At 39.5% G+C, this 12,545-nt stretch overlaps 1 protein-coding gene across 1 annotated transcript in view; it reads right to left on the bottom strand.

Annotated features, from left to right (window-relative positions):
- Positions 1–531: 531 nt before the first annotated feature.
- The window catches only part of ZC3H6 (zinc finger CCCH-type containing 6), a 29,345-nt gene continuing 17,331 nt past the window's right edge, over positions 532–12,545 (bottom strand). Inside the window, exons 5-12 of the mRNA XM_054196849.1 lie at positions 12,108–12,229; positions 9,574–9,690; positions 7,940–8,051; positions 7,279–7,388; positions 6,233–6,486; positions 5,080–5,600; positions 4,571–4,810; positions 532–2,958 (exon numbers count right to left, since the gene is read on the bottom strand). Coding sequence (XP_054052824.1) covers positions 1,457–2,958; positions 4,571–4,810; positions 5,080–5,600; positions 6,233–6,486; positions 7,279–7,388; positions 7,940–8,051; positions 9,574–9,690; positions 12,108–12,229 — 2,978 coding nt within the window. The 3' untranslated portion in view covers positions 532–1,456. The remainder of the gene's footprint in view (positions 2,959–4,570; positions 4,811–5,079; positions 5,601–6,232; positions 6,487–7,278; positions 7,389–7,939; positions 8,052–9,573; positions 9,691–12,107; positions 12,230–12,545) is intronic.

Here is a 12,545-nt window from a genome sequence, read left to right as displayed (position 1 = left end):
GCATTACTTGGGCCAACAAAGAGAAACAAAGAGGAAAAGGTCCACCAAGGAAGAGACTTAATGCAAAGAAACATTCCAAGTGGGCGGGAACCAGATGGCAATTGAGCAGACGGCAAATTTTTATTGTAAACGTAACTAGCTAGGTATGACTACATTTCCTCTATATAAAAAGCAACCCAAAAGGCAAAACAAGAGAGGCTTTGAGGACAGTTGTGCTCTTGGCATGCAACATCTTCGGAAATTAAAGAACATGCATGACATTTCTCATAGTGATGCCGGTAACTGTAGTAAGAGAACAATGATGACTCTCTCCAAATCAGCAGTCTGATCTTGGAACCACGCAGCAAGCTAACTCCATTGGATTCAGTACAAGGTTAGTTTAAAAACCCGCTACCATCTGACCGTAAAGCGGCGAAGCGACTGCACCAAACCCAACAGTTTTAGTCACCTTCATCCTTCAGGCACCCCCACTGTTCTTTCCCCAACATTGAACTAGCTGCCAACATGTCAACATCACAGTCATTACCAGACTTTAACTGTACCCTTTTTAATTTTTTTGTTAAAAATGTCATAAAGACACCATGAATACAAGTACTGCAGTTACATCAATACAAAAAAAGCAATACAAATTAAGCAGCTGAATACAAAAATACATTGAAATACATGAACACCACAATGTAACTTATAGCACTAATCAGAATTGTGTATGCGTGAAAAAATTAAATAAAAACCTTTTTTTTGTATTAGACAACTTAGGTATTCTCCACTTTTAACAGTAACTTTCTTCTAGTTATGTACTTCACAATTTCTTCTATATACAGCATAGAATAAAATACTTTTAAAAGATATGACATTTTTAATCCTCAATATGCGATATAGGTCTCTTTTACACTAAGAATATTGACTGCATGAATAAAAACTGTCAATGTCTTACATCACTGATCTGAAAAGGAGGATCAACGTTTTCCTTTTAAATCATTTACGTAGGTTTTAAATCAGTTAGTAGGTTTGGCTTGATGCGTCAGACAATCCTTGTTAAACAGTGTCTCTCACAGTAATGTACATAATATTGCTTGTATCTATACAATCATACAAATGTGGCAATCATATCTAAATGTTGTTTATGAAAGAGACAGCTCACACATATACAGGTCTTCGGACTTTCTTAATGACTTATTTACAATGAAAGTGCTTTTATCAGCTCTAACACAATACATGGGGGTTTTTTCTACATGTCAATTATTAGTCTCCCTGAAATTGGAAAAGTATTATATAGAAAATACCACAGCTTTGCAAACACTATAGCATACTGTATAACTGCATGTGGTTCTGAGATTAGCAGCTGAAAAGTGTTGATAATTATAATTTAAAAATAAATAAAGCAAAGAGGTAAACCAGTTACAAAACAGCAGAAAACTGCAATATTCACAACAGTAAAAAGACTTAAAATCAATTGCTAACAAAACGGTGAAGCAGTTGGATCAAAAGTCTTGAAAACATCTTTTAATGACTTATCATCTGATTCCCCATTTGGATCATTATCCTGTGTTTGAGTTACCTGTCCAGGCTGTCTAACCTGCCTTGGGTCGCTGTACTGCGGTCTGATTAATCCCGATAAAGCTTGGATAGGAAGATTATGCACCGCAGGTGCAGTGCTGGAGTGTTTAGCCTGAGATTTACTGGTGCTATTTGCTTTATCTGAAGTAGCTTCTCCTGATCCTTCTGTATTTTTTTCCACGTTTGAGGCAGCCTTCTGCAGCGATGTATCTTCTGAGAGACTGGGTTCACTTTTACCAGAATTTTTCAAAATACTTTTTTTCTGGTTCTCTCCGTTCTCTCCTGAACTAGCTGGAGCTGCATCCAATGATGAGCTGTGATCTCTTGGATCATACAAACTAATACCGCTCAGTATCGAGCCCGGAGTTCCCAGCCTAACACCGCTCGAGGATAATTTGGGTGCGTATGGAGGGAGAGCATCTGGGTCAGGCTTAGCAGTCGCAGCTTCCGATGGCTGCGATGAGCCAGCAGCAGATCTGGCGAGGCGGGGGTCAAACTTCGGAGAGTGTGAATCCTTTGCGACTCCATGATGCGTATCTGCACTCGACAGTCTGTGGAGTCTGGGATCAACGTTTTTTTGTAAGCGAGGATCTCCTAATTTGCTTGAGCTACTGGCATGCGAATCCGCAGATGGATCCAAATAGCTGCTCCTGCCTGTTAAGTTGTTTTTCGCCTTTGCAGCTAGTCGCGGGTCAGCTGGCATTGCATTTGGATGGGGATCATTTTTCAAATTCCGCAGTTTATTAAGTCTCTGGTCAGCAATGAGTGGAGGAAGAGGTAAATTGATTGAAGAGACGGGGTCAGGTTTAGGCAAAGGTATTGGGAGCAAGTCCTCAGGTGCCCATACAATATGCTTAGCAAAGTTTGGTTTCATCAGGGTAACATCCATTTTAATGTGGCTGAACTGCCTAAGCTGAGATCGGGGATCCCTTAACGTTACACCAGGCAAAGGTTCCAACGGTATCAGAAAAGCACGTTCTCTCAGTTCTCTTTCTGAGTCCTCTTCATCATCATCAATCCCTTTTTGCTTGACTTTAACTCCAGTGTGCGGGTGGTGCAAATCTAGCTTTGCTCCCCCAAGGGACGAGCTGGCGTGACCACCCTCACTGACCTTGTGCATCCTGGGATCTCGTACAAGCCGTGGGTCCAAGGACGCAGATTCCGAAGGCTTTCTGGGGTTGGACCTCGGGGAGGCCCGAAGTCTCGGGTCAGCAGCCTGAGGCCCTGTGCCTTTTTCTTTTGCCAGTCTCGGATCAGTAGGAATACCAAGCATGTGCTGCTCTGCGGAATGTTGTTGCCGATTCCTAAAGTTTTCGCTCTGTTTCTTTAGGGTTTTTAGTATTGATTTAACACTGCTCCCCTCTTCCTCTTCACTACTGGAATACCAGTTGACATTGTCATCTAAAAAAAAAAAAAATTATTATTCAAGCAAATGATCATGAGGGAATACAAGACATTTACTTGTATCAAGGGTAACTTCTCAGTAAAATCAAACCGAGAAGACCTGAGATGAAGTCATCACTCCCTGTATGAAAAAAACATAATCTAAAAATCACAAAAATCAATTTAAACGAAGAACTGACTTAACAAAAACCTGTAGCTAGTTGAGATACTCCCAAACTCTGCCACATTCTCTCCACATATCTCTCTGTCAATATATTAATCTGGGAAAATAACCTACTCTCAAACAATTATTTCTACCAGTGCTAATAAAAAAAAAACATTTAAAATATGAGTCTTGGTGAAAATCACCTTCATTGTGGGATGGCAGAACAAAAAGTACAACGGCACCTTACAGCAGTGTTAAAAACAGATAAATTACAAATGTGGAATTTTGCTGCTTCATTACAATCCAGTTCACAAGGTTTTGGGGAGAGGTCAAGATGCAGGACAGGAAGAAATAAGAATATTTAATTTTAAAGGAAAAATTCTTAACTACTTTCTCCAATTTACTGGAAAGCCTTATCAACACAGCTGTGTGCTCTGTTCCACATCCTAAACTGGCCTACTCACCGAAGGAGACTAGTAGTCTACTCTGGATCAGGAAAGTGAGAAATGGAAACGAAGCCCACCATCATCCCCGGTATCTAATGCACAAAAATGCATGTTTCCTCAATGCTTCTTGCGTCACACAAATACTCAACATTAGGGAGTGACACGTTGTTGGAGGCAGCTAATAGGAACGTTCTTCCATTATACTGCTTTTTGATAGCCCTCTAAATGGGAGGACCAGTCACTCTACAGCACTGGTGAGAAGCCTTCACTTCACAGGAGATTAGTCTAGGTTGCTCTGGTGTTGGATGTAGCCCGAAGAGCTGCATCTCCAGTCAACTTCTCATCATTTGATCAGAATTATATTGGCAATGTCCTCAAAAACATTTCATACAGCAACTGCCTTTTGGTCACATAGAAGATGCATTTCTGGTCACAAAACCTAGCAGCCCCAGAAAAGGGTGCAGCAGGGAGCAGGCCAAGGGACAAACATACTCTGCGTGGCTCAATTTCATCTGCAGGCTTACTGCTCTCCATTGTCCAGGTCACAGAAGAGACACTCAGATTAAACAGTGCAAACTTCAGATATCACAGAGGAAAAAATACTCCTCTAGCGAAACGGAATATGCAGAAAAGATCAAGAAGCACAACTGAATAAACAGAATGCAAGATGCACTTGCAGTACTGACAGAAACAATAACCTTTCTCTTTCAATCAGGGATTTTAAGAAGTAATTGAGTTATCAACAACAGAACCTTTTAAAAGTACAAATTATATCCAAAAATTATCCACAGATCTTTCTACTTGGAACTGGAATGCAACAACTAAGCCTATATTAAAATCCTAGAGCAAGGCAGGAAGGAAAGCAAGTATATTCAGATGAAAACATTATTTGAGTTGGTACTTGCAAATTCACGATAATTGGGAATGGTAACGCGATGAAAATATAAGTCAACAGATTTGTTCCAGGCTAATGCATGGTCAATAAGCATGTTTAGAACTCTAACAAAATTATCTTTACCTTCATCTTTGCTCATTGCCCTCTGACCCTGGCTGCTGACAGAGTCTCCATCTCTTTGATGCTTTTGACTAAGTCTTACATAAAGGGCTTTCTGCATTGCCGGAAGAAAATCTGGTACGTTAATTGCTGGTTTATGGCCCATATGGCTACTCATGCAGTCCGACTCACTTCCACCTTGATGCGACTCTTGAGCCATGAGGTGACCCTGGTGATCTGTAAATTCTCCATGCCATGTCCCATCTGCAGTACAAAAAAAACCACGGTTAGCAGGTATCCTATACAAGCTTTTGCAGCAGAGGAGATAAAACATAATCAAGCAAAACTAATGTGGCTTATATTACACGACTGGAAAGCATCAGCTGAAAAAGCCTATACACCGAAGACATTCCAGGACGTCTGGCTTTCTATCCAGAGTTCTTTCAGCTGTTCAGCTTTGGCGCCATGATGTTTTAATATTGCACAACTGCAAAGTGCCTTATCAAGGAACAATTATTTTCAAATGTCCTTACCACCAGAGTTATTAGCTGGCTGGAAGTTATGTACAGCTTGATGAGAATAGTAATTGTCATAGAAATCAGCTGGGTTCTGAATAGGCTCGTAATTCATATTCGGCTGCCGTTCACCAGGAATCTGCTGGTATTGTGGCCCCGGAGGACAATGATTCTCTCTTGGCATATTCACCATATGTCCTTGAACTCCTGGGGCATTGTAAGATCCACCAAGACCCGGTGGTGTGAGAGGTGGACCACCTTGCTGTCCTTGCATAGGCATACCGGTCTGGTTCTGCGGTCCAAGAAAGCCTGGTGGAACACCCTGCATAGGAGGACTCTGCGGCATTCCTGGGCCTTGAGGCCCCGTGCATGGATGATGTCCAGGAGAACCTGGGTGCATTGGTGGCCCATTATGTCCCTGTGACATGCCCGGTCCTGGCCCTGGACTTGAACCTGGATTATACATATGCTGCGAATGTGGGTCGTTTCCCTGAAACGGTGGTCTTGGTGGTGATGCACTGTTATAGAAGGTTGGTGGCCTGTAGGCGAAAGAGAATTAGTGAATCAAATTTTGCACGTACAAAGATCAACAGCCTATTAGCTATCTCCACCCCCTCCTCACTCTTACAGATATCTGTTCATACTTATTTGATCTTAAGTTGGAAAGCCTTAAAGTCTGAAAGAAGGAAAATGATTTTTCAAAGAGAGTAACTATATACATTACACATGACAGAGCTTGTCTGGAAGTAGAACATTTTTTCACTATTAGGACATGCAGAACCGGACATTTGCTACAACTAAGAGTTTTAAACATCCCAAGGCCAAAAGTCTCCATCAGGAGTGTCTATTGGCTTCGGTCAAGAAAAAGCTAACTATAAAAAGAGTTTAGAAGAAAATTAACTTTGCTCAACCTGCAAATGGAGACAAGCAAGGCAGGTACAGAGCCGAAACAAGAGCCAATGGAGTGACCTTCTGGAAGGTCAAGGCTCAGTAAGATCTCTTCTATGGAAAGCATTAAATAAGTAAACAATTATGACAGCAAATATTTGTCAGATCATTAACTTAGCAATATACTCAGAAGAATATACTCCTGACAGAAGCAAAGAGAATTGTTTAAATACTTAGGTAACCATGTTGTAAGGAGAACACTACACAAAATACTAAAACGTACTTTTTTCCAATTTTGTGTGCTAAATCCACAGTAGGCTTCACAACAATTTCAAAGAGAGATGGAATTTTCTTATATTCTCCTGAAGGATCTTGATAATTTTCTATATCGGACTCAGAAAACGCATATTGCTCTGGCGGGGTTGGCAGAAGTCCAACACCTGGTGGTGGCTTAGGGAGAGGAACTATGCCACGCTTTCTGAGTTCCTCCAGCTCTTTCTCATCTTCATTTTGTGGCTCCTCCTCAGTATTCAAAACCTAGAAGAAAGCAACGTAGCAAACACTTCATTAATTTTGCAGTACGTGCAACTGAATTTAGTCTTGCACTTTCCATTTAAATATAATTACCTGCTACAATACTACTGTGCATTGACATCAAAACTCAGACGAATTATAAATCTGTTATTACTTGTTCCGCAGGACACCAATTCACAGCCAGGAAGAAAACTATTTCTGTGGTCAGGAAAGGACAATTTCACACAAGTCCACGTCCTTCAAACAGTAATTTTAAGTGACAGAAACTGAAGGACTTACTCTAAGATTCATAATGTTTCTAGTGTTAAACTCAGGCCACTTTTCTGTCGAGGCCTGTTGTAGAGTAACTGGAGAGATGATACACAAATACCCTACTTAACACAAAGGTCAAGATTTCATGAATCATTCAGAGGAGGCACCTCATTTCTTTCCCCATCCTGAGTGCAGAAGTAAGTCAGATGATATCTAACTTCTAGGCAGGTAGACAACATAAAACCCACACTTCTCATTAGAGAGTACATGAAGATTTCCACAGAACGAGATGCAAAAGGAAGTTCATGGGCAGAAACTTGAGTTGTGAAAATAAATGAGTCTGACATGGCTAAAAAATAACTGAATAACTGATGGCAAGGGGAATTCCTACCACAGACTTACTGTGCTGAAGAGCAACAGGGAAGCTTAACGTCGTTAGTGTTTAGCACCACACTCCCTAAGAATCCCACAGAAATTTTTAGCAACCTCCCCCCTATTCTTTCTAGCCACAAACCTCGTGTTTACAGACTACGAATCGCTCACCTTATCCAACAGCTCTTTTGTTTCTGCAGTCAGGGGAGCGTGAGAAAATTTGCACTTATCTCCTTGATAACATTTTGCTCCTGTATGGTAGAACTTGCAAGGGAATTCATGTAAGCAATGTATTAAGGATTCCTAACAAAGGCTGATTTCTCGTTTGCACTGTTCAGCAAGTTTATAAAATTCATCTGCCAACTATCCTTCAATTCTTCACCAGTACTTAATCCTTTCCAAAACAGTATCTTAAGAATTTTGAAAGCTAATAACCAACTTACCTCCTAGTTCCATTTAACATTCTACTAATAATTACATTACTGTGGCTTTAATTTTACTTTTGACTCGATTCTAAAATTGTTATTAAAAAGACAAAGGTCTCAATTCCAGAATTGAACACAAGTCCTTTAAAACAAACAAGAACAGATCAGGGGTTTAAAAGTATCTAACATGAAGTTTAAAACATTAAAAGCAAAAAGAAACCAGTAATTTTATACATATTTTCTCCTAACTATTTAAGAAAAAAAAATTAATCTTGTAGCAAGTCTACATAGTCTTTGACATGTAGTCTCTTAAGAAAAGAAACAGCTACCCCTAAAAATCACTTATATCAATTAAGAGTAAATATAAACTTTTAGTTTAATTCAAGTTGTTGTTTTTCAAAGGATATTGTGCAAATAAATGCAGTTCTCTCCTTTGGTGCAGTAACCCTGTATGTAAAACTTGCAGATTTCCTTCTTCTTTTCAATCTCTGCATCATGATCAAATTTACACTGCTCTCCCTATGAATCAGAAAACAAGAAAAAAAACATTATCGATCTGAAGTGTTGAGTAATTCCATTTCATATGTAAATGAAAAATCCTCCTTAGCTGAATTTAAACTAAAAAGTTTAAGATGTTTACTAACACAAAACTGCATTATAAACATGACCTAAAAACCCTGTAAATAGGGGGGCCTGGACACAGAGAAACAACTCCTGAATCGGGATACAAGATACATAGGCAGTAGTCACAGTAAACAAGCTGGTCTTACAATACCAGTTCTCTCCTCTGTCTCCACCTAGCAATTAGCATTAAAAAGGCATTTAAACAAATACTTTACTAAAATTATTTTCCATATAAACAATTATGCACTTGATCAGAAAACCTGGTTCCGTTTTAAGGGTGCGTGGGAGAACTTAAGAAAGTCCAACAAGCAAAATATTAAGAATCTTCCATGTACAAAAACCAGAATCCAAACAATATCAAGTTTATATCAACCGTATCATGTTATACACTAGGATTACTTTGCTGGAGAGGTTTTTTGCATTTTTTTTTTATTTATTTTCATGCAAAATACACAAAGTGCTCTTTCAGCCACTTGTTTTAAAACTGAAGGTGGCAGCAAACACTCATCTTCCTGAGTATAGCATGCCAAAAAATACAAAGGCAGCAACAAATCCATCGTCTTCAATTCCCCCCTAGTTTGGGAAAAAAAGCATACTAAATTTCAACTTTACTTTGACCATTTGAAAAAGAAGCAGAAAATGTTCTATCTCTAAATACACACAGGAACCAAATATAAATGACACGCTCAGTTATTTGAGAAGCATGCGGTTTTTCTTAAGTGTGTTTTACAACTGCCTGAACTAGTCTGACATCAGAGGATTCAACTCCACAGCAGCATAAGCTTCAAAATGAAACAATAGCAATTTTTTTTTATGTCGTGAGAGACCGTCTTGCTAGGGCTTTTGCTCGACAGTTGACTGCTCTGAATAGCATTCTCTTCTTTCTGCTGCCTCCCCCTTGCTGGCTGAAGGAAGATGATTCTTTGGTAGGGAATTCTTCTATACTATTACTACAAACCCACTTTTTAGTTTAGAGAGAAATAATTTCGCATAATTAAGCAATTCCTTCAATATTTCAAAATTAGCAGTAGCACATAAAAGAGAAATAGTCTCATACATTCAGAAATTATTGCCTATTTACAGATTCCATCCTTGTAAGATTTGTATATTTACATTTGATACATTGCCACTGTAAGTTTATGATACTACCACAGATGTTTTTACCGTATATACTAATAAGCAAATACAGTAATTTTTAGTAGAATTTATTATAATTCAAAATGTATAACAGAAGGGGTTGTTTTTCCACAAGTACTTCTGTTGGCTTTTATCTATAAATACGCGAAACATTAGAAATCAAAACACAGAGTTTCAACACACAGGTTTTCTTTGCATCAACTGAAGTAAAAGAGCACAGTGCACCTTCTCCCCTTCCTCACACCAAAGAAGCAGACCGACACACACAGTACATAATTACCTTAATACACCTCCCTTCGAGGAAATATTTACAAATTTGTTTGCCTTTGTGTTCCACTGTATGCTGATTTATGAACTCCTGACTCATATTAACCCATTTCTTCACTGGTTTGCCGTCCTGTAAGAAACACGAATATCCTGCGTATGTTTACTTATTAAGCACAGTTGCAAAAATATTAGAGCATACTTGGTGCACTAGTTACCCCAAAACGTGATTAACTACACCATGTTTTAAGTTCTTAAAATTATTATACCCACAGCTCAAAGCAAAGGTAAATACACATACTTTTTTCTTAGCTGCTTTAATACAGTCTTTTTTACAAGTGCAACCAAATCAGAAACTTCTTACAACAGACACAAATAATTTCACTGAACGGACAGAGTATCTCACACTTCATTTGACAATGCACCCATTAAGTCAGTGCCAACCACCCCCAATTAAGGGCACCTCTGCAGGCAGCCAAGAGTTGAGTAATCACCCAGGCTTCCAGACCACCATCTTAGCCACAAGGCTATACTTTGCCAGTCCTTCCCCTTTACGTGCTTCTCACGCAATTGTTACCTCCAGATTATCTTTTTTTTTTCTCTCCCTGTTCTCTTTTAATAGGAGAAAAGTAACCTGTTTGCTTATATCATGACGCAAAGCAGAGACGCACAATTCAATCATGACCTAACACGTCAGAATTATTATGTACCTGGTGAGTGAAATAATTGTTCCCTCTTATGATTTGATTCCCGTAGGCATCTGCACTTGAGATAAACTAAAGAAACTGCGGTAAACTCATCTAACTAGAGAGTCCTGGACAGATGTTGAGGAGGCCTGGCAGAGCTAGTGAAGTCATGGAAGTAGATGGCCTTTAATGAACTGCTGAGTGTGACACTGCAACAGAGGGTAGAAACAAATGCTGTCTTTGCAGTGCTAGGTGATTGCCTACTGATGCGATGATAGAGGGAAATGGGCTTTTCTGATTTCCCATTTTCACAAAAATGAGCTGGGATCTGCCTGCTGAGTAGCAGCTTCTGAAACGGAGTGGATGTGGTTCTCCACAGTCATCACACTGCATCGTGAGCACACATGAGCATCAGCACATCAAGTATCCTGTCTCATTTTGCTCGACAGATTAAGCAATGTCACAAAACATTAACATGAAAAATGATTAGCAGATTTTGTTGACATCGAGAAGCAGAAATCTTTGAGCTAGAAACGCCACCCCAGGATCAGTCAAGATCCATTTTCTACTCTGAACACATTAAATCCAGAGAAATTTCAGCTACTTCAGACAAAGCAGCTTTGAATCTAATAACTGATCCTCCTCAAGGTTAACGCAAATATCACATAAACACGATGCTCCAAGTCTCTCTGGAAGCACTGCAAATCAGTGACTGTCCCACACCACAAATCACTTGAAACAATGGCCCGAGGAAGGTTGAAATGCTCCCAACATGTCCCCGAGAATCGCAGGGATGTCGCTGTACGGCTCGGGAGTCTCAGTGGTTGCCCCACTACACCGCGCAGCTCAGCATCTGCATCACAGAATTCATTATTTCGCTGTAACCATAAGCCCAGCTTTTTGTTTTCTGCCTCCCAGCCCTGCCGGGACCTGCCTGCAGCTGCCTCCTCGCCTCCACCCTTCCCACGGCTTGGGAGACGGAACTGGAGGACAAGGCATGCTCTGCAGCAACAGAAGGAGTCATCCTATAAACAAGGCACTGTCCTAATAGATCAAATGGCTGCCCTTTTCCCTACCACATGCAGAGCGGGGAAAGGAGCATCTAATTGGGACCACTCAGGAGCCCCAGAGAGTTAGGCCAGCTGGAGAACACGGGGAAAAATTAGCATGGATGAATTACACATCACCGCATTAGTGAGAAGCCACCCGTGTGTACTCTGGAGTGCAGGAGGGAGGAGAACCACAGACATTTTAGTTGCAGTATACAGACCTAAATATGATTTGGCTTAAATAATATTTTTTAGCCATGGACGGATTTGATCCATTAATCACCAATTTTATATTGCTTTTCATTTAAAGAAGATTGGAGTGAGAAATTTACAAATACCGTGGCAATACTGAATGCTATGTTTTCTCTAATTCCTGTGCAAAGAATTACTAAATGAAAACCAAGGTAATGTATATTTCCATTTCCACGGTCACAGCTATGGAAAGAGAAGGATGCAGATGAAAACTGGAAAAGCTGTGAAGGCGTCCATTTTCTTTGATGAAAAATCTGAGGTGAAATGGTAGCAGTAAAACAACTTATTTCAGATACATTTAACATTGAAGTTCATGCACCATTCAAAACCAAAGCTCATAAACCACTTCATGCTGTTTTTTTGTATTTCCAAGAAAAACAAGAAAATTGTGTATTAGCTTAAGTTATCGATTATACTTCGTATACCAAGTGTTGGAAAATTCTAGTCATTTTCTAGACAAAAAAAAGTTTAAAGGTATGTATTTTTAAATACTCTTACATTAAAGCAAAGCAGTCATTTGAAACAATTACAATTGTTTCAAATTCAGCTTTAATTCCACATACCTCATGAAAGCCATCAGATCCTTTATTGCCCCCTCTTCCCCTTCCACGATCTTTACGCTTCAATTTCTTTTGCATTCCACGCCCTCGACCAACATTGTAATTATTACCTCTTTGAGAAATACCTGAAAAACAGCAATGACCTCTTTACATGACCTCAGAAAGTAAAGAAAAAGTATTATCTAGTGACACTGAATACAGACAAATCTAACAAGTTAAATATCTGCCTTTTCGCAGGCTGAATTCCTAAATATTATCTCGAATCACAAGTTAGCAAGTACAACTACACCAGCCAATTTTAATTCTGTGCAACTGCCTGCTCTTTGAAAAGCTCTTCAAATCAATAGCAGACTGACAAAATATTAATCTTGTTCAAAGCAGCGTCTCACAATTAGAAGTGCAGGCATGTTATTTCTAACCAGCCCAAATACTTGAAATATT

Source organism: Rissa tridactyla, chromosome 3, assembly GCF_028500815.1.
Source record: "Rissa tridactyla isolate bRisTri1 chromosome 3, bRisTri1.patW.cur.20221130, whole genome shotgun sequence".
Classification (NCBI taxonomy): Eukaryota; Metazoa; Chordata; class Aves; order Charadriiformes; family Laridae; genus Rissa; species Rissa tridactyla.
Note: the sequence above shows the minus strand (reverse complement) of the source record. Positions and strands in the feature narration are given on the sequence as shown.